At 39.4% G+C, this 21009-nt stretch overlaps 1 protein-coding gene and 1 long non-coding RNA gene across 6 annotated transcripts in view; one reads left to right on the top strand and one right to left on the bottom strand.

Moving 5' to 3' along the window:
• The window catches only part of PDE10A (phosphodiesterase 10A), a 435545-nt gene extending 432088 nt beyond the window's left edge, over positions 1-3457 (bottom strand). For 2 of the 5 annotated variants that reach the window (XM_072643847.1, XM_072643849.1), the window contains exon 1: positions 1448-3447. In XM_072643847.1, the coding sequence (XP_072499948.1) occupies positions 1448-2429 (982 nt within the window). In that variant the 5' untranslated portion in view covers positions 2430-3447. Of the gene's footprint in view, positions 1-1447 lie in introns of all 5 variants that reach the window. The other 3 variants (XR_011974697.1, XM_072643848.1, XM_072643850.1) reach the window with 3 other exon arrangements.
• A 355-nt stretch (positions 3458-3812) lies between these two features.
• Positions 3813-6450, top strand: LOC140527151 (uncharacterized). Its single transcript, XR_011974701.1, has 3 exons — positions 3813-3899; positions 4301-4521; positions 4843-6450. It is a non-coding gene; the product is annotated as an uncharacterized lncRNA (long non-coding RNA).
• Positions 6451-21009: the final 14559 nt, after the last annotated feature.

Here is a 21009-nt window from a genome sequence, read left to right on the forward strand (position 1 = left end):
ATGCTAAACAGGACCATAAAGTGCATGCTGAAAAATGAAAACTTCTGGACTGGAAAAGTGAACTCCAGAACACTGCTTAGGCTCCTGAAGGAGCTTCTCAGAGGAGGTCAAATAAGCCAGGAAACCCAGTAGGGAAGTTTCCCAAACTGGTAAACATGAGATGTGATTCCCCAAGAGACCAAACTGCAAAATCTATAGGCCCCAAAAGAACTATGGAATTGGGGAGGGGGGGTACTCCTTGGAAAAGCTTCTGCAAAGAGACACGTTCTCCCCATCCCAAGCTTTCCCTGCAGTGGTAGTCTAACGTGCGGTCTCTGCAAGTCTGGGCCACGTAGGGCACTATCCCTTTTCCTCGAGTCCACTTCATCTCCCACTAATCCAAGCCCTCCCATAATTCCTTCCTTCTTCCAATGTACTCTTCTGACAGTTAGCAAAAGCCCCTCTTTTCTCCCGCTTTGGAGGCCTCTCCTCCATTCCCCTCCCATCACCTCCTCTCTTCTCGAAGAGTCTCCACTTTTTTCCCCTTGCCTTTCGAGGAGATGCCCCGGCCGAGTTCCCTTTGCCAGCTTCCTGAGGCTGCCCTCTTCGCAGCCCAGGCCGGCTTGCACCTGATGATGAAGGCAGATGCCAGCTGTCAGGAGATGCAAGTCCAGCGGTCTAGGACGGCCGATTGTCTTCGTGCACCCCCGAGGCACCGGGATTCTTGTGCTTTGGCTGATTACCCCCTACCGAGAACCCGGACACCCATTAAATTCCCTAAATTGAACAGAAAAGGGCACAGAGACCAGAGGGCAGACCATGACCCTGAAACTTCGACTCCCTCACGGCCGGAACACGAGCCAGGTGCAGACACTTGTTTCCTCCTGGTCTAACAGAGTTTGTAACCAAGTCCCAGCCCCGGCCGCCGGCCGCAGGGGCAGCAGGTTCGTCTCGGGGTCGCTGCAGCCTGCCCAGGGCCGGGGCCCCCCAAAGTGCCCTTGACTCCGGACGGGTCAGCCCCCGCCCGGAGAAGGAAGAATGGGCTTTCTGGCTGGAACACCTAGAAGGGTACGTGCCAGGTGACTTCGTCTGGACCTCGACGCGGGGACTGGACGGTGGTTTTCTGCCTAGACAAATTACCTCCAGTTCTGCCGCCTCTCAGACGCATGCACATACCGTACACACACAGACGTAAAATAAAATAAAATTTAAAAAACACCCTTTTCGACACGTTCCCGGCGCCCGCTTCATTCACACTCTATATAATGTTTCCGCTCTCATCTCCTCTCCCTAAAGCATACTGGATTAAAAAGCCAAGCCAAAGCTCCCTGCCCCTTTGCCAAACTGAATGCCCCTCTAAAACGCACACTGGCACGAGCTCTCCTCTCTCCCCTGCGTTCCTCCAGCCCTCCCAAGAATTCGGGGGTGGGCGAGGGCAAGGCGGAGAAGAAAGCAGACGGCCACTTACTCGTGTTCAAGAAGCACTCGGTGAACCTCCTAAAGCAGCTAGTGTTACTAGAAGGTCCATCTTCCATGTCGGACCCTAGTGACCAGGGGGAGGCGGCGGCGAAGGAGAAGGAGCCTCTAGGCGGCTGCTGCTGCTGCTGCTGGGGCTGCTGAATTTTGCCGCCGCTGCTGCCGCTGTAAGCCGGGCCCCCACGGCCGGCTCGGGCTGCGCCTGCAGCGCCGAAGAAAGGGGAGGACCACAGGCTGCAGGCGGCCCGGGAGAGGAGGAGCCGAGGCGGCGGCGGCTGCAGCCGGGGGCCGACGGAGGCTGGGAGCAGCAAACCCTGGAGCGAAGGAGGAGAGAAGAAGAGCCGCCGCCTCCCGCCGCTGCCGCTGCCGCTGCCGGGGCTGCCGCTGCAGATCCCGCTGCTGCCGCCGCTGCCGCCGCCGCTGCTGCTGCTACTACTACTGCTCCGGCGGGCGATCAAGGGAGCTGTTTCTTCTCCTCTTCCTCCTCCTCCTCCAACATCTCCTCCTCCTCCTCCTCCTCCTCCACGTCCTCCTCCTCCTCCCGCTGCTGCCGCCGCTTCCCTTCCTTGGAGACCCGCTGGGAGGTGAAAGCAAGGCGAGGAGGGGAGAAGAGGAGGAGGGGGAGGCGGGGGCGGCAAGAAGTAAAAGGAAGATGGAGAAGGGGAGGAGGAAGAGGGAACGGAGAAAGGAGCTCGGAGGACGACCCCGCTGCCGCTGCCGCCGCCGCCGCGAGCTCCGCACGGAGAGAAGCGAGCGGCGCCGGGGCCCGGACCGTCTGTGCCCGGGGCTGCGCGGGCTAGCAGCAAAGGGAAGCTGCGGGCGTGCCCAGCCTTGGGAGCGCGGGGAGCGTCCCCGCCCTGGCCGCCGCCGCCGAGATCCGAGTGCAGTCGGTAGTGGCCGGATCTGAGCCTTTTCCCGTCTGCAGACGGAGGGGCCTGGGGGCGGGATAAAAGCGGCTCCTCGGGGTTGGACATGACCCTCCTCCCTTTTTCGCGGTAGTTCGAGGCAGGACGTTGGCTAGAGGCGCCGCGAGGTGGGGGGCGGGGGGCGGCGAAGAGCCGGAGACGCGGCCAGGCGCCTCTCTCCGTCTAGGCTCCCCTCCCGCTAGGAGCTTTCCAGGCTAACCACGGCGAAAGGCTGGTGGGAGGGAGGCCTGTCCCCCCTCTCCCGTTCTCGGTTCCCCGCCCTGTAAAATCTTCACATTTTCATCCCCTCTCTAGGGGGAAGGGGACGTGCTGATGTCTGTCGGGGCTGGTCCAGCGGTGGCTCCCGAGTGGAGCTAGGACTCGTCTTCCCCTCCGGCTGGGGAGGTGGGGGGATGGGGGCGGGTACACCTATGGGCTCTGTGTGTTTGCTGTGCGCTCTGATGTATAGGTTGCTCGATGGATGCTCAGAAGCAGCGGATAAAATCACTGCAGTGCCTCCCCTGGACGCTCCGGCAGCAGCCAGAGAACGCCCACTGGCGGAGCCACTGCTTCTCCAGCTACCTCCTCCCTTCTCTTTATACGTACCCAAGCACACACAGAGAACGCAGAGAGAGAGTAGAAACACATACAAAGGAAAAAAGAGGGAAAAAAAGGTTCTCAGAAGCAGGCCAAGCCATTACCTGTGGAGCTCAGTCGTAGAAGTGACGTGTATCCTTGGGGGGGCAGTGGACCAGGGGAGGGGGGAGAGACCGGGAACAACACACAGATGCAGAGTCTGTTCTGCATTCTGAACCAGACAGATGTGCAGCCACTCCAGCTGTGAGCATCCTCTCTCCCAAACCTACAGTTTCAAAGCAGCCCCCTTCACCGCAAGCCTAGCAATGAGAACCGATAACACGAAATAACTGTGACTCGGGTGGAATCCAAAACTTTGTAGGATATTGTGGGATTAAAACATACGCACAAGTTCAAATCACATGATTTTTTCAACTGCTAACTTTAAAAAAAAGCATTTGCATTTCACTTTTTTTTTCTTCCAAATCCCATCTTAAAAAAGAAAATTATTTGCTTAACCCTAATGGTCTTTCGCATCTTACCTGCGGGTTTGAGAAATCGAAATGGAGTACTCATTGGACAGATAACATCAAAACAAAGTCAAGGGGTTTGGGGGCATAAAATACAAGGCAAGCAGAGTTAAAGCCAGCTTTCTCCCGCCTCTTCTAACTTGGCAACGAAGCCAGACTAACCGCCAAAGGAACGAGACGGGACGGAAGGTGAACGCAGAGCGGGCTTAGAACGCAGCAAGATCCGGGAGAGTTTATTAGAGAGAACTGCGAGGTAGACAGGTATCAGTGTCCGGTGAACTGCCAGGGAAGGACGAGACTAGAAAAGAGTTGAGACACAGGGTTGGACGGACTTGCCCCTTTCAGCTGGGGCAGTCCGCTCTGCCAGGCTGAGGTTTAGCTCCCCTTTTGGTCCCGTTACAGTATTCGCACCTATACAAACCAGTCACCAAAAGTAAGCCATGCTCTTGAAACTGTTACCCCGGCGGACGAACCGCTGCCCCTGGTCCTGATCTAAACTTGCTTTTCTCCAGGTCTCCGATGTTTTCATTTGAAAAATGATGCAGAGTCCTAATCTGTGTGTCCTTTTCCCACTCCCACCCACTCTCTAGAGTAGAATTTTTTTTTTTAAATTTCTGCATCTGTTCTAAATGGCTCGAGTTTGATATCCTAGGTCTTTTGCTAGTTTTCTTTCCACGAAAGATCCAGTGGCGTGGTTTTCTTTTCTTCTCAGTGATCCTTAGAATTTATCCTTTAACGGATGTCAATCCCATCAATCGTGAGGTCCAAATTCCTAAACCTTCCTGGAAAGAAAACAGTGCCAGTGACCTTTTTACGTTATATTTCTTTTTACAGTGACATTTACATTTGTTTCCGAGAAGGAAAAACTAGTACCTGTCAGGAAACGGTCCCTTCCCTACTTTCTCCTGGCTTTTCCTCCAGCGCTTTGGCATCCTACTCTAAACAAATCCTTCCACTTATTCTTTTTAATTATTCTGATCATTAAGAATCCTACCCTGAAGCTTCTCTGGAGCTTGGGGGTGAGCAGGAGGTGTATCCGGCGGTGTCTGGAAAAGGTGAGAGTCACAATATTTTTTAAATATGTATTTCTCCCAGGTGGTCTCTGCCTTTCTTCTTTACATTAAAAGTTTCTCTATGGGTTTGAAATATCTTTCAAGGCACCTGGGGTCAAAAAGGAGGTTTCCAGCTGAAAGAAGATACAGAACCAAACTGAATATAAACCAGATTTCTTTTTAATCTGGGGTGGGGCAGCAGATTACATATTTGTTCTCCCTTACACAGAAGAGCTTGGTAAATTAACCAGCAACGTTTAGTATCCTAATTAACCCTTTCTTTGAATCAACTGACTGGCGATAAATTATCTCTCTTTTCTCCAGATGGACCGGGTTTTCCAGCCGAATCAAAAGTGACTGTAGAGCATGACAAGACAAACAATTCTGGGGACGGTTTTAATAACCCTCAGGAAGATTTTGTTGAGTGTTTTGTCTCTTGTTAGAAACCAAATTTCTTTGTGTAAATAAGATGAGGGGTGGAGGATGAAATCAGGATATATTTAAGATCCAATTTACATGCACACAAACATAAAGGCGTACTTTTTTCACTCACCCCGATGTGTCCCGCTGTTGCAACACCCTCCGAATGTTTTCTCGTGGGCCCACTGCTTTTCTTTTGATTTTTCTAAAGTGATACATAACATCAAGAAAGGAGAGAAAGTTTTGTCACTAACACACTGATGGTTCCAAACCTGAGTTACATTAATTAGTCTAGTCATTAGTAAATAATTAAGTGGAAGTTAGTACAAAACTTCTTACAAGAAGGCTTTCATAGAAACCGACCCGTCAAAATAATATCATCAGCTCACACTTAAGTTTGGGTTGAGCAGTCACTGATAACCTATTGAACTTACACTTGTACCTTGAAGATTTCAAAGCACTTCTGTCTAGACTATGGGAGACAACTTCGTTCTTCACAACAATCCTGTGAGCTAGGCAGGGTATAAGAATGAATATTTACAGATTAGATCTGCATCTTAACCTCAAAGACAAGGGGAAATTTTAAAGAGAAATTGTCCACTGAGTTTCAGTGGTCACTTAAAATAAATGGTTTATTCTCTATGATAGTCATTTGAGAAAATACCTTGGCCTACATCATAAATTTAAAAACCGAAAGAATTCTAAGAGGTTTGTGAATGCCAGTAAAAATAACCCAAATTATTTTCTCATCTTTCCCCTCCAACTCCTCCCCTAGATGTTTGATATTTTATACACACACACACACACACATACACACACACACACACGAAGAAAGTCATTTTTTCACAATAACAAAAGCCAAGAAATGTCTCTAGTAGAAAAAACACTTAATTTAATTGTTTAAGACCAATTTAAACACAGGTTTCTAACATTTTTAATACTAAGCACTGTTTTGTACTTGGCTAGGTTTTTATATCAAATACTAATAAAATTTTAGCGTCTACTTAAATGTTATTATGTTATGCATAAGTTTATAAATGGAAGAAACCATTTACTGACTGCTTGTAAAGTTCCTGTGCTCCAAATCCTTAAGGTCCAACTAGAGTGAGGACGTTTACATTTTTTAACTTGATTTCAAAAAACATTTTTAATGTTAGGCAAAAGATCCTCCATGTTTCACAACCGCATAGTCCCCATCACAGCTTGCCCCTAAAAGAGATTCACCAGCCACATTCCTTGTTAACTTACCAATATTTATTTTATTAGCTATTTCATAAATATACATATCTACAGAATGATGGTATCTTTTACACATTTTCAAGGGTACAGTAGATGTACATTTCATCCTTCATACTTATTTTTAATGACTATGTTCCTCTTTGTAATAGTAATCCCACCCTGGCCCCATATAGTAAAAAAGATGTATAGAAGGTTAACAATGATGAATAGTCTATGACAAAAGAAAAAGGCTTTCTGTACCTTTTTCAAAAGAAAGTGTAGTCTATTATATACATATGCATATATAAAATTCTATTATATGCATATGTAATAGCTTATTTGCATATATAATAGACTTTATATATGCATATGTATATAATAGATTAGATACACACGCATATATGCATATATATATATATGTATATATATATATATATATATATATACATATATATATATATGCAAAAGCATAGGCCCAGTAGGTCTAGGGATATTTGATATTTAGTAAAAAAGAGGATCTTCAAATGTCAAATTCTACTACTTAATAAACAAATGAACTATCATCTGCCAACTTGGTGCCTGAGGCAGTTGGCTTTATAATAAGAGCTGTTCTTTATCTAGTGCTCTAATATTTACAAAGCACTTTATATACACTATCTCATTTGATCTTCACACAACTCTGTGAGAGAAGTGTGGCTACTAACTCTATTTTACAGGTGAGGAAACTGAAACTAACAGAGTTAGATGATTTGTCCAGCATTGGACAGTTGGTAAACGTGAGAGGCAACATTCTGGACCAAGTCCTTTATAACTCCAAATCCAATGTGCTACCCACTATACCAGAGATAAAATAATTACTTTATAATTATCATCTTCTACACTGCTCCCTCACTTTGTGGAATTGTGGTTAGAGTTCTCAGCTTGGAGTCAGGAAAGCCTGAGTTCAAATTCTGATTCTGATCTTACTGGCTCTGTGACCCTAGGTGCCCACACTAGGAGTTCCCCAAAGTGAAGAAACCACAGCTCATTCAAGCGCAAAATATTGTTTTCTACCAGAACATCATTGATTTGTGCCAATTTTTATCCTCCAGTGCCCTCTTCTAAAACCATTTAATCTGTCTATACCTATCCACAAGCCAAACTCACCATGAGCAGCCCTTTCTTCCAAAAGTCCCTTGCCATTTCAATCACTTCTTTGCTCAGCATCTTCTTAGAAATTATCAATTTCATCTTACTATACTATTTGTATATGTTTACATGTTTCTTTGTAACTGTCTTCACATTTTTTCATATGTGGATGTTCTGTGCTACCAACCTAAGTTCTTCAAGGTCAGCTTCCATATCTTCTGTAGCCACACACCACCACCCCAGTTTGTATAGTGATTTGCAAGTGATACATTCTTGTTAATTAGCTGACTAGTCATACAGAATAGAAAATCTTGGGCAGCATCTATATTTTAGATGCTTATAAATTTGCAATGCTATTTTTATAATAAAATTTTATTGCTATGTTCTGTTTTTACATCACCCAAAAGTCCTCTCTCATGTATGACTCCCTCCCCTAACGAGCCATTCTCATATTTTTTTAATTAACTGATCATTCCCTTAAATATGTGGGGATGAATTTTTTATGTTAATAGAGGATAAGAATCAAATTCTCAGAACCCTAATATTTTTAAGGGTCATAAAAAAGGGTGAAAATGACAGAGGATGGGGGTGACTTTGTCTTTCTTAGGAAAAGACAAAAATGGAAGGTGGAAGAAGCAGAAAGAAATAACTATTACATAACAAAAGTACAGAAGATAAAAGACTATATAGTCATAAAGAAAGAAGGGGTGGGGAGAACATCTCATGAGGCTCACTTTCATATGAACTGTATCAAGAAAAATTGAACACAATTACACATACACAGACATATTTTGGTAAACTCAAAAGGAAATAAGAGGGGAGAGAGAAGAGGGAGGGGTAGAGAGGTGTTTGAGAGGGATGATAGGATTAAAAGGAGATTTTTCTTTCTCTGAATTTTTTTCCTGTACCTGGACTACTCTTCCTCCTCAACTCCAGCTACTGACCTCCCTGGCCTCCTTTAAATTCCAACTAAAATCTCGTGTTTTATAGAAAGTTTTTCCCAACCCCTTATTTCTAGTGCCTGCCCTCAGTTAATCATTTCCTATTATCCTGTATTATCTTGATTGTATGTATTTGTTTGCATGGTGTTTCCCTCATTAAATTGTAAGCTCTTGAGAGCAGGGATTGTCTTTTGCCCCCTTTTTGTATCCCCAGGAATAATCATAAGCAACACAGACTCCAATTCTGAAGAGAAGAAGGTAAAGGGACAATCCAAAGGAAAGGAAGAAAGGGAAGGGGCAATGCCAGGGAAAGAGAAAAGCTGCAACAGAAAGGATTCAGTTTTAATTTCAGAAAGGTTTTGGATTAAAAATGAAAATCAAATGAATATAGTATTGTCTTGTTCAAACACAACAAGAAACATTGGGGAGAGGGGAAGAGAGGAGCGTCATACTACAAAGCCATTATTACTAGGGAAAAGCACTATTGAAAATATCACTGAATATTTTATATATCCACTATCCCAATATTCCCAGATCTTTTTTGTTATATAAATTGTTATATAAATTTAATTTTTTTTATTAATTCCAAATATAGTCCATTTGAAATAATCTTCCATGTTAAAGATCTCAATAATCTATGAGTTCTTTAACTATATCACAAATTAAGACAGTATTTGCCTTACTATGTTATTAAATAGAAAAGAAGCATTATGGAAAAATTTTGAAGGGAGGAAAAAGAAATCAAAACAAAACCAAAAAACTAAAACTTGCTCAGTTTTGTGACTAAACATTGACAAATAACTTCAATGACTTTCTTGTACTTTGTCCCATGCTACAAACATCAAATTGGTTTTGATTTTTTCAATTAAGCTGTATTTTGATAATTGTAGAAAACTTTAAAAAATTGTCAGTTTCTCATGTTACCTGAAGCTACTGCATGACTGTGTTCCATCTTTTATAGGAAATAAAATAATAGTGTTCACAAGGAAATTTTTAACGTATCTTGTTCCAGCCACTAAAAGAATACTTGTATGTAATTCAGTCATGTCCACCTCTTTGTGACTCCATTTGGGGTTTTCTTGGCAGAGATACCGGAGTAGTTTGCCATTTCTCTTACCAGCTCACTTTACAGATGAGGAAACCAAGGCAAACAGGGTTAAGTGACTTGCCCAAGATCACACAGCTAGTGTCTGAGGCCAGATTTGAACTCAGGAGAATGAATCTTCCTGACTCTAGACCAGAGTCTAGCACTATCTAGCAGCCTTCACATTGTATATCACAGGCAACTAATAAACGTTTGTTGAAGGGTTTTGAATATTTTTGAAGGAAAAAAGTGCAGCTTGACTGACAAAGTGGAGGCCTAAGTGAACGTTTTTCTCCCCTAACAGGAAGGTAACAAAAACTTTACTCCTAAATTACAAAATTGCATAGGATCTGAGATTTCACATTTCCTCTTCATATATCTTAGTGTATAATTTCTTAAGTTTCTAATATTCAAAGAAAAAATTATTACTTTGTGGATCTCCTAGAGATTGAATCTTTCCACAGTTGGATATTCTGGTTCTTGAGTCCATCACCAGGCCTCCATTTAATGCTTGGCTGGACCCAACAAGTGGCTAGGTTGCACAGTGGATAGAGGACTGTACTTAGAATGAGAAAGACACCTTCATGTGTTCAAGTCTGGTCTCAGATATTTATTGGCTATGTGACCCTAGACAAGTCACTTAACTCTGTTTGCCTTAGTTTCCTCATCTATAAAATGAGCTGGAGAAGAAAAGGGAAAACCAATTCAGTATCTTTGCCAAGAAAACCTCATACGGGGTGATAAAGAATTGGACATGATTAAACAACAATCACAAGGACCCAGTAAAATGTTTGCTCAGCAGGAATGGCCTTTGAGAAACCATGATTCCCTTCCTTGAGGAATCGGAAGTCTATTGTGGAGTGTCTTTAATTGTACTAGTGGAAAAAAGTGCCATGGAAGTTTTATAACTGATACTAAATTCTTAGTATAACTATGCTATTATTAATACTCTTATATAAGTTTCTCATGTTATGACAAAGTACTAAGTTTCAAAAATAGTTATGTTTTTAAAAAAAAATCATTTGCTTCAGGAAAACTTATACCCAAAGCAGCTTTCCTGCTTTAGCAACAGATATATTAAAAGAAAACTGTGAATTTTCTTTAAATAATCAATGCTTTTGTTAAACTTTTATGTCCCAGATATGATCAAGTCAATTCTGACAAAGTAAGTTAGAGGCCCTCAATTACAGAATATTTGGATATCATGGTATGTGCTACAACTTTTATATGCAGTTTCTTTAAAGGTGAATTAGCAAGAGACCCAGTGTCCAATGTAAAGGGTTTAGATTAAAATGCAAAGAAAATATGAAGAATGGTCAAGGTTAAGGTACAATTTGATATCTATGATAAAATAATTGATTAATGGATATTGAAGTTACTTATTAAAAAAAAAAAACCTGGCATGTTCTAATTCCCAATGAAAAGGTAATACTAAATGCTAAACTCAACAAATAACATGTAGCATGCTAGCAGGTTCAATAGGATAGATCAGATCACTTTTTGACAAACTTTATGGGCCTGTCAGTCCAAACTCTTTTTCTACGAATTGCATTTGATTTTGATTTGACTTCCTTCCTTCCTTCTTTTCTTTCTTTTTCTTTCTTTCTATCCTTCCTTCTTTTTCCTTTCTTTTTTCATTCCTTTGTTTTGATCAGGTTTTTAAAATAAATGGGGTTTTGGCTATGACTTATGATCTTTTAAAATGTTAATATACTTCATCTTTGTTGCAATGCCTCTTATTGTAATGGGATGTGTGTCATATCATTCCTGCGTTTTTATAAGTCCTTTCTCTCCTGCTTCAAAACCTAACGGGACAATTCTGCATACAGTTCTATTTTTAATAAGGAGCACTCTAGACTGCTACCATATCCACAATAGCACCAATTTCAAGAAACCAAAGCAGTAATTCTTTGATCATCATAACATCAACAAGCACTAGAGGACGACTGTCATCAAGTGCTACTAGAACATCCCTTTGATTATTCTCTAAAATAAAAATATAGACATGATCACTGATCCCAAATTTAGACTCCCTTCTAAATATCAGTTTAGCATGAAAGTTCTAATTATTATCTGATCTAAAGACCCATCTATATTGTTTATTTTTTTGTAAATTTTTAAATTTTACACTTAAATACAAAATGAGAAAAGAAAAAAAAAACATTGCCATGTACATAGCAGACCATAAGAGAGTTTCAATATAAAGCAATAAATTTCCATTTCAAGAAAACCTATATAATAACTAGTACACATTGTTTACAAAGCTGCCCAGCTTCCCTTTGCTTCCTTGTTGATTTTCTTTTGTTCTCTGCTGTGTACTCTTTACTTTAATTTTCCCCTCCCTCCCCCACCACCATAAAGAAGGCTACAATTAATACATATAGGTATTTTGGGGCAGCTAGGTGGTGCAGTGGATAGAGCACCAGTGCAAGAGTCAGGAGGACATGAGTTCAAATCTCACCTCAGACACTTGACACTCACTAGCTGTGTGACCTTGGGCAAGTCACTTAACCCCAGTTGCCTCATTCTGGGTCATCTCCAGTCATCCTGACGAATATCTGGTCACTGGATTCAGATGGCTCTTCTCTGGAGGAGAAGTGAGGCTGGTGACCTGCACAACCCTGCCTCACTCAAAACAAAGTCAAGTGCAAGTCATGTCATTATTTCTCTGATGGCATGGTCTTCTTCGACAACGAATGACAAACACACACACATATTTATAAACATAGACATATATAAACATATACAAGTAAACACATATATGTAAGACTGTACTATGCTTATTTTCTCCTATCATCTGTTTCTCTAAAGGTAGATAGCATCTTCCTTATAAGTCCAAGTTTTTCCATGTGTTTTCTAAATCAACCAGCTCATCATTTCCTACACCAGAGCAATATTCCTTTCTGGACTGAAACTGCATCTTCCTTCATAGGACCTTTGAAGTTAACTTGGGTATTTATAATAGTCAGAATGACTTGGTTGCTCAAAGCTGTTCTTAAAACAATATTGCTGTTACTGTACACAGTGTTCTCTTGGTTATATTCATTTCACTCTTCATTTTGTGTGGAGGTGTCTCTGTGCTTTTCTAAAATCACCGAGCTCATCCCTTCTTATACCAGAGTAATATTTCATCTTGAACATATGCCACAGTTTGGTTAGCCCATTCCCCAGTTGATGGACTTCCCTACCATTTGCAGTTCTTTGCCACCACAAAGAGAGTGCTATAATTATAGCAAGTTCTTTTCCATTTTTGTTAATCCTTTTAGGAAATGGAACTAATAGTAGTATGGCTAGGTCAAAAGGTATAGGCAATTTAATAACTCTTTGAGCATAATTCCAAATTCTCTCCAAAATGATTGGATCAGCTCACTGATCCATTAACAATGAGTTAAGGTCCCAATTTTTCCAGGTCCCCTCCAAGATTTCTCACTTTCCCCTTCTATCATTTTAGCCAATCTGATTGATTTAATATACTATCTCAAGGTTGTTTCAATTTGAATTTCTCTAATCAATAATGGTTTGGAGCATTTTTTCATATGACTGCAACTTGTTTTGATTTCTTCATTGGAGAACTGTCTGTTCATATCCTTTGACCATTTATCAATTGAGAAATGACTCACATTCTTATAGATTTGACAAAGTTCTTTACATATTTGAGATATGAGACCTTCATCTAATGAACAGTCTATAAAATTCCCACCCCCACCCTCCCAGTTTTCTACTTTCTTTCTGATCTTGGCTATATTTGTTTTATTTGTACAAAATCTTTTTAATTTAATGTAATCAAAATTATCCATTTTACAACTCATAATACTATCTCATGTTCATTCATAAATTATTCACCTATCCATAAATCTGATAGGTAATATACATGTTCTTCAAATTTTCTTGTAGTATCTCCCTTTATATCTAGGTTATGCATCCATTTTGACCTTATCTAGGTAAGTGGTGTAAGATTTTGGTCTATGCCCAATTTCTGTCAGACTGCTTTCCAGCTTTCCCAACAACTTTTACCAAATAATGCATTCTTATCCCTAAAACTTAAGTCTTTATACTTGGCAAACACTGGGTAACTATATTCATTTGCTGCTATAGATAATGTCTACTCTGTTCCACTGATCTACCTTTCTATTTCTTAGCCAGTACCAGATAGTTTTGATAATTACTGCCTTATAATATAGTTTAAGATCTGTTAAATTAAGAAACTTCCTTCTTTTACATTTTTTTCCATCAGTTCCTCTGATATTCTTGAACTTTTGTTCTTCCAAATGAATTTTGTTATTGTTTTTTTCCAGTTCTACAAAATAATTTTTTGGTAATTTAATTGGGAGGATGTTGAATATATATGTATGTAAATATACATATATATGTAAAATTGTTATTTTTATTATGTTGGCCCTACCTAACCATGAATAATTAATATTTCTCCATTTATTTAAATCAGATTTTATTTGTATACAAAATTTTTAATGGTTGTGTTCATATAGATCCTGGGTTTGTTTTGGTAGGTATAATCACAGGTATTTTGTACTATCTAGAATTCTTCTAAATGGGGAATCTCTAGCTATCTCATCCTACAGGATCCTGTTAGCAATATATAGTAATGCTGATTATTTATGTGGGTTTACTTTATATCTGCTACTTTGCCAAAATTAGTAATTATTTCAATTTACTTTTTAGTTGAGTCTTTAGGATTTTTTAAGTATATTATCACATCATCTATAAATAGAGATAGTTTCATTACTTCATTCCCTATTCTGATTTCTTCTATTTCTTTTTTCTTATTGTTATTGCTGGGATTTCCAATGTAATATTACATAATTTTGGTGAAAGTGGGCATCACATCTGATCTCACTGGGAAGGCTTCTAGATTATACCCATTACAAACAATTCTTGCTAGTGGTTTTAGATGAATGCTTCTTATCAATTGAAGGAGAAGTTCACTTATGACTGTACTTTCAAGTAGTTTTTTTATATAGAAATGAATGTTGCAGGGGGGTGGAGCCAAGATGGCAGAGTAACAGCACACACTTTCTAGAGCACTGCTCCCAAGCCCAGTAAAATATGTGTAAAAATGTCTCTAGAAAAATTCTGCAGCTGTGGAACCCACAGCATGACAGAGTGAAGCAAATCTCCACCCCAAGATGGCCTGAAAGGTCACCTGGAAGTGTCTATCACACCCCTCGGGGGCAGGGTGCAGTCCATCACGGGACACACCAGCACAGATAGGACCTGAGCAGACCTTGAGGAGTCTGAATCTCTCACACCTGTGACAATTTCTAGACTGCAGAACTCCAAAATGCCCAGGACAAAGTGGAAGATCAGTGGAAAAAGCCTGTAGGACCAGTGTGGGAGAGTGAAGTGTTCCAGCCCCAGCCCCAGGGCAGCAGAGGGGCAAAGGGGTGGAGGAACCCACAGCAGCCACAGCTACAACAGGGGCAGAGACAGCCACTGTATCTGGAGCTCTAAACTCACAGATTGTGGGAGAGTTGAGCCGCTGACAATACACTCCCCATCCCCACTGGAAGCAGAGATCTACCTTTACAAAGAACTCAAAAGTCAAGTAAATGCTGGGGAAATGAGCAAAAACTGAAAAAAAGAATCAGACTATAGAATCCTATTTTGGTGACAAGGAAGACCAAAACATACAAACAGAAGACAAGAAAGTCAAAGCTCCTCCATCCAAAGCCTCCAAGAAAAATATAAATTGGTCTCAGGCCATGGAAGAGCTCAAAAAGAATTTTGAAAATCAAGTAAGGGAGGTAGAGAAATGAGAATGATGCAAGAAAATTATGAAAAATGACTCAACTGCTTGCTAAAGGAGACCCCAAAAATGCTGATTAAAGTAACACTGTAAAAAAATAGACTAACCAAAATGACAAAAGAGATCCAAAAATCCAAAGAAGAGGAGAATTTACTAAAAAGCAGAATTGGCCAGATGTAAAAGGAGAGCCAAAAGCTCACTGAAGAAAGTAATTCTTTAAAGATTAGAATGGAGCAGATGGAACCTAATGAATTTATGAAAAATCAAGAAATTACAAAACAAAACCAAAGGAATGAAAAAATAGCAGACAATGTGAAATATCTCATTGGAAAAAACAACTGACCTGGATCTATTGATCCAGAAGAGACAATTTAAAAATTATGGGACTACCTGAAATCCATGATCAAAAAAAAGAGCCTAGACATCATCTTTCAAGAAATTATCCAGGAAAATTGCCCTGATATTCTAGAACTAGAGGGTAAAATAATATTGACAGAATCCACTGATTGCCTCCTGAAAGCGATCCCAAAAGGAAAACTCCTAGGAATATTGTAGCCAAATTCCAGAGCTCCCAGGTCAAAGAGAGAATATTCCAGGCAGCCAGAAAGAAACAATTCAAGTATTGTGGAAATACAATCAGGATAACACAAGATTTAGCAACTTCTACATTAAGGAATCACAGGGCTTGGAATATGATATTCCAGAAGTCAAAAGAACTAGGATTAAAACCAAGAATCACTTACCCAGCAAAATTGAGTATAATACTTCAGGGGAAAAAATAGTCATTCAATGAAATAGAGGACTTTCAAGCATTCTTGATGAAAAGACCAGAGCTGAATAGAAAATTTGATTTTCAAATTCAAGAATCAAGAGAAGCATGAAAAGGTAAACAGGAAAGAGAAATCGTAAGGGATTTACTAAAGTTGAACTGTTTACATTCTTATATGGAAAGATAATATTTATAACTCGAGACTTTTCTCAGTACTAGGGAAGTTGGAGGGATTATATACTTATAGACAGAGGGCACAGGGTGAATTGAATAGGAAGAGATGAAATCTAAAAAATAAAATTAAGGGATAAGAGAGGAATATATTGGGAGGAAAAAGGGAAAAATAGAATGGGGCAAATTATCTCTCACATAAAAGAGGCAAGAAAAAGCTTTTTCAATGGAAGGGAAGAGAGGGGAGGGGAGAGGGAAAAAGTAAACCTTACCCTCAGCACATTTGGCTTAAGGAGGGAATAACATGCATACTCAATTTACTATGTAATGCTATCTTACTCTACAGGAAAGTAGGGGAGAAGAGGAAAGGTGATAAGCGGGGGTTGGGGGGATGATAGAAGGGAGGTTAAATGAAAGGAGGGTATAATTAGAAGTTAATACTTTTGAGGACGGATAAGGTCAAAAGACAGAACAGAATAAATGGGGGGGGCAGGATAGGATGGAGGAAAATATAGTTAGTAGTCCACAACATGACTTTTATGGAAGTCTTTTACATAACTACACATGTATAATATATATCGAATTGCTTGCCTTCTCAGTGTGTATGGGGAGGGAGGAAGGGAGAGAATTTGGAACTCAAAGTTTTAAAAATAAATGTTAAAAATTGTTTTTACATGCAACTGGGAAATAAGATATACAAGCACTGGGTTGTAGAAATCTATCTTGTCCTCCAAGAAAATAGAGGGGATGGGGATAAGAGAAAGGAGGGGTATGATAGAAGGGAGAGCAGATTGGGGGAAGGGGTAATCAGAATGCATGCTGTCTTGGGGTGGATGGAGGGGAGAAATGGGGAGAACATTTGGATCTCAAAATCTTGTGGAAATGAATGTTGAAAACTAAAAATAAATAAATAAATTAGAATTTTTTAAAAAAAGAAATGAATGTTACAATTTGTCAAATGCTTTTTCTGCATCTATTGATATTGTCATATGACTTTTGTTACTTTTATTATTAATATAATCAATTATACTACTAGTTTTCCTTATGTTAAACCATTCTTGCCTTCCTGGTATGACTCCTGCTTGGTCATAATGTATAATCTTTGGATCATATTGTTGTAATCTTTTAGTTAATATTTTATTTAGAATTTTTGCATCCATATTCATTAATGAAACCGGTCAATAACTTTCTCTGTATTCCATTTCCTCTTCTGCTAATCTGGGTAGTTTTTATTTTTGTAAATATTCTTCCATTTCACTCAAGTTGCTAAATTTATTGGCACATAATTGGGCAAAATAACTCCTTATAATTGCTTTGATTTCATCTTCTTTGGTGGTATATTCACCCTTTAATTTTTTATACTAGTAATTTGGTTATCTTCCCTTTTTTAAAAAAATCATATTAAACAATGGTTTATTTTATTTAGTTTTAATAATACCAATTTCTCATTTTATTTATTAATTCAGTGGTTTTCTTACACTCAATTTTATTTATTTCACTTTTAATTTTTAGGATTTCCAATTTTAGTGTTTAATTGGGGATTTTGAATTTGTTTTTTTTTTTTAGTTTTTTTTTTAATACTGCAAACCCAGTGGTCTGTTCTCTCTTTTTTATTAATATAAGCACTTAGAGATATAAAATTTCCTCTAATTACTGCTTTTGCTGAATCCCACAGGTTTTGATATGTCATTTCATTATTGTCATTTTCTTTAATGAAATTAATGATTATTTCTATGATTCATTCTTTAACCCATGAATTCTTTAAGATTACATTGATTAATCTCCAATTAGCTTTTTCCTGTGATTCCATGGGCCCTCATTAATTTTTTACTGTACTATTGTCTGTAAATGGAGCATTTAATATTTCTGCTTTTAGCTATAAAATTTTTGTGCCCCAATATATGGTCAATCTTTGTAAAGGTACCATATACCACTGAGAAAAAGGTGCATTCCTTTCTATTTCCATTCCATTCTCTCCAGAAATCTATCATATCTAGCTTATTTAAAATTCTATTCCCTTCCTTCTTTCTTATCTATTTTTGGTCAGATTTGACTCATTCTAAGAGGGGAAAAATTGAAGTCCCCCACTATTATAGTACTGCTATCTATTTCTACCTATAATTCATTTAACTTTTCTTTTAAAAATTTTGATGCTATGGTATTTGGTGCATATAAGTTTAGTACTGTTATTGCTTCATTATCTGTGGTATTTTTTTTTATACTGTAATTTCTCTGTATATCTCTTTAAATAACATCTATTTTAGCTTTGGCTTTGTTTGATATCATGATTGCTACTGCTGTTGTTTTTTTATTTGGGTTTTTTTTTTTTTTTGCATTGTTTGAGGTAGAATACATTCTGCTCCAGCCCTTTATTTTTAACTGTGTGTATCTCTCATTTCTAAATCTGTTACTTGTAAGCAGCATATTGTCTCTGGTTTTTAATCCATTCTGCTCTCTGTTTCTGTTTTAAGGGTGAATTTATCCCATTTACATTCAAAGTTATAATTACTATGTGTGTATTTTTCCTTACTCTTGTCCGTTTCAACCTCTCTTTTTACCCTATCATTTCTCTAGTTTACTTTTAACCACTACCTCCCTATTTCACACCCTTTTAAAGAATCTCTCCCTTACCCTCTCCCCTTACCTTCCTTTATCTTGTACTATCTACTCTTCTAAGAGTCTCTCTTTTCTTTTGCTCCCACCATCCTAAATCTTAATCTACACATCCCTCTATACCCCACCCTTATACCCTCTTTATTTCTTTATAAATTAGGAGACTCTTATACCCTTCTAGATGTATATGTTGTTCCCTCTTCAACCCAGATTTGATGAGAGTAGAGTTCTAGCACTACCAGTCTCCACCCTCACTTGATTCCTCCGTATCAGTTTTCCCTCTTGTGCTTCATTTAGATGAGAACTGTGCTAGTAATGGTTTACTGATGAAATGTTGGACCTGAAAAGAAATCTAATTGATATCAAACTTTACAATTTGCAAAGCACTTGGGAATATCTAATATAATGGTGTTGCTCATCCCCAGCCCATGCTTCTTTGCCTTTGGAAGGAAGGAAGCAAGTAAGCAAGGAAGGAAGGAAGGAAAGTTAGGAAGGAAGGAAGGAAACAAGCATTTCTTAAGTACCTACTATGTGCTGGTCACTGTTCTAAGTACTTGATACATATTATCTATTTCATCCTCATAACAATCCTGGGAGGCAGGTGCTATTATTATCCTCTTTTTACAGTTGAGGAAAATGAAACAAACAAAAGTTAAGTGACTTGCCTAGGGTCATACAGTATGTGTATAAGATTGGATTTGAACTCAGCCCTTCCTGCCTCCTGGCCCAGGACTCTATAACCCCACCTAGCTGTTTCTTAGTTATCTTAGTAATGACAACAATAATAATATATTAGCCCTCACATTTGTATGATGCTATAAGGTTACAAAGCATTTTTGTAATAACAATGTGACATAGTTTAAGTATTATCATCTTCATTGAACAGATGAGGAAATGAGGCTCAAAAAACTGCCCAGTTACACAGCTACCATTATTAGCAGATTCAGGGTTTGAACCTACCTCTTCTGATTCCAAACCCAGTACACTTTCCATTGCCATGTGGTGCTGTGTGAATGGAAATGCAAAGATTCAAACTGTTCCTAAGAAAATGAATAAAACTTACAGAAATGAAGTACTTTGCAAATCTCTGCAATGATGAGTGTTGTGGCGATGAGAATACATCCTGCTTTTCAAAACAAATCCCAAACCCAGGGTGATTCAATTGGACAAATAAGTCAGTGCATACTTCCGTACCTTCTTACCCAGCTTGGAGACTGGTCCCACCTGAGCTCAGACTTCAATCTGGGTCTTGGTCTAGGACTCAGCTTTACTTTAGAGAAGTCCCTGAAAGTCTTGATCTATTCCCAGATTATCCAATTCTAGAAAACTCTTGGGGGACTCATTTAGTTGTGTGAAACAAAAGTTTCAGATTATGCTAGGAAGGTTCCAGGGCTTGGTCAACTCAAGAGGACCTGACCCTTCAAGTTGGCCTCAGGCACTGTCCCGAGTAGAATCAGGCCCTTGGATCTTATTCCAATTTAGATCAGGACCTGTTGGGCAATACTTCATGGCATCAGGCTCTCTTATTAGACTGCACCTCCTTGAGTGCAGAGACTTATTTTTGTCTTTCCTTGTATTCCCCCACTACTTAGCTCCGTGCCTGACACGTAGTAATCACCTAATAAATGCTTGTTGACTGGCTGACTTATTCTGGAGTGCTAAGCTCAAGGCTGTGTGTATTTGCGTAGATGTATTCTCCCTCACTGTTAGACTTAGTCCTATTAAGATGACAGGTTTTAAAGAAGAGAAAACAATTGGGTTGTTGTGTGTATGTTTTTGTTTTATGGTTTTTTTTTCCCTCTCTTCCTGAGCTTTTCTCATTAAGGAGCCAAAAGGAAGAAAAGAATTGAGCTCATTGCAATGATCAGGCTGTCTCAGCTACTGACGTACGTGATTACACTGAAATGGACACAAGTGCTGATGTCATATACATACATACATACATACATATATACATATATATATAATATATATATACGAATTTGGATTTTCTGATAGAAAAGACTCCAAACAATGTAGTTAACCCTGTGTGTTGACAAAAACTACCTTTTGCTTCAGTGAAAACAATCTATCGAAGGAGAAAAGGAATATAGAATACATTAAAGCAATATTAAAAAAATAGCTAGTAGTAGCCAAAAAACAAGCAGATGTTCCCAGAAACATTTGTTACCTAAATGATCTGAGAGTGAATAACATAAAATCTACAAAAATCCTTCTTAATCCAGTCCTGGAAGAGACTCATCGAATAAGGAATAGGGCCACACAGGTATACACCTATGCATTTGTAACTATCCCTTCTAGGATATGCAGTCAACTTAGTGCCTTCACTTGCAGGTTTGCTCCCCACAGGGTAGCTACTATCTCAGGTTCTAGACTTACCCTT

The sequence above is a fragment of the Notamacropus eugenii genome, chromosome 2, assembly GCF_028372415.1.
Source record: "Notamacropus eugenii isolate mMacEug1 chromosome 2, mMacEug1.pri_v2, whole genome shotgun sequence".
Taxonomy (NCBI): Eukaryota; Metazoa; Chordata; class Mammalia; order Diprotodontia; family Macropodidae; genus Notamacropus; species Notamacropus eugenii.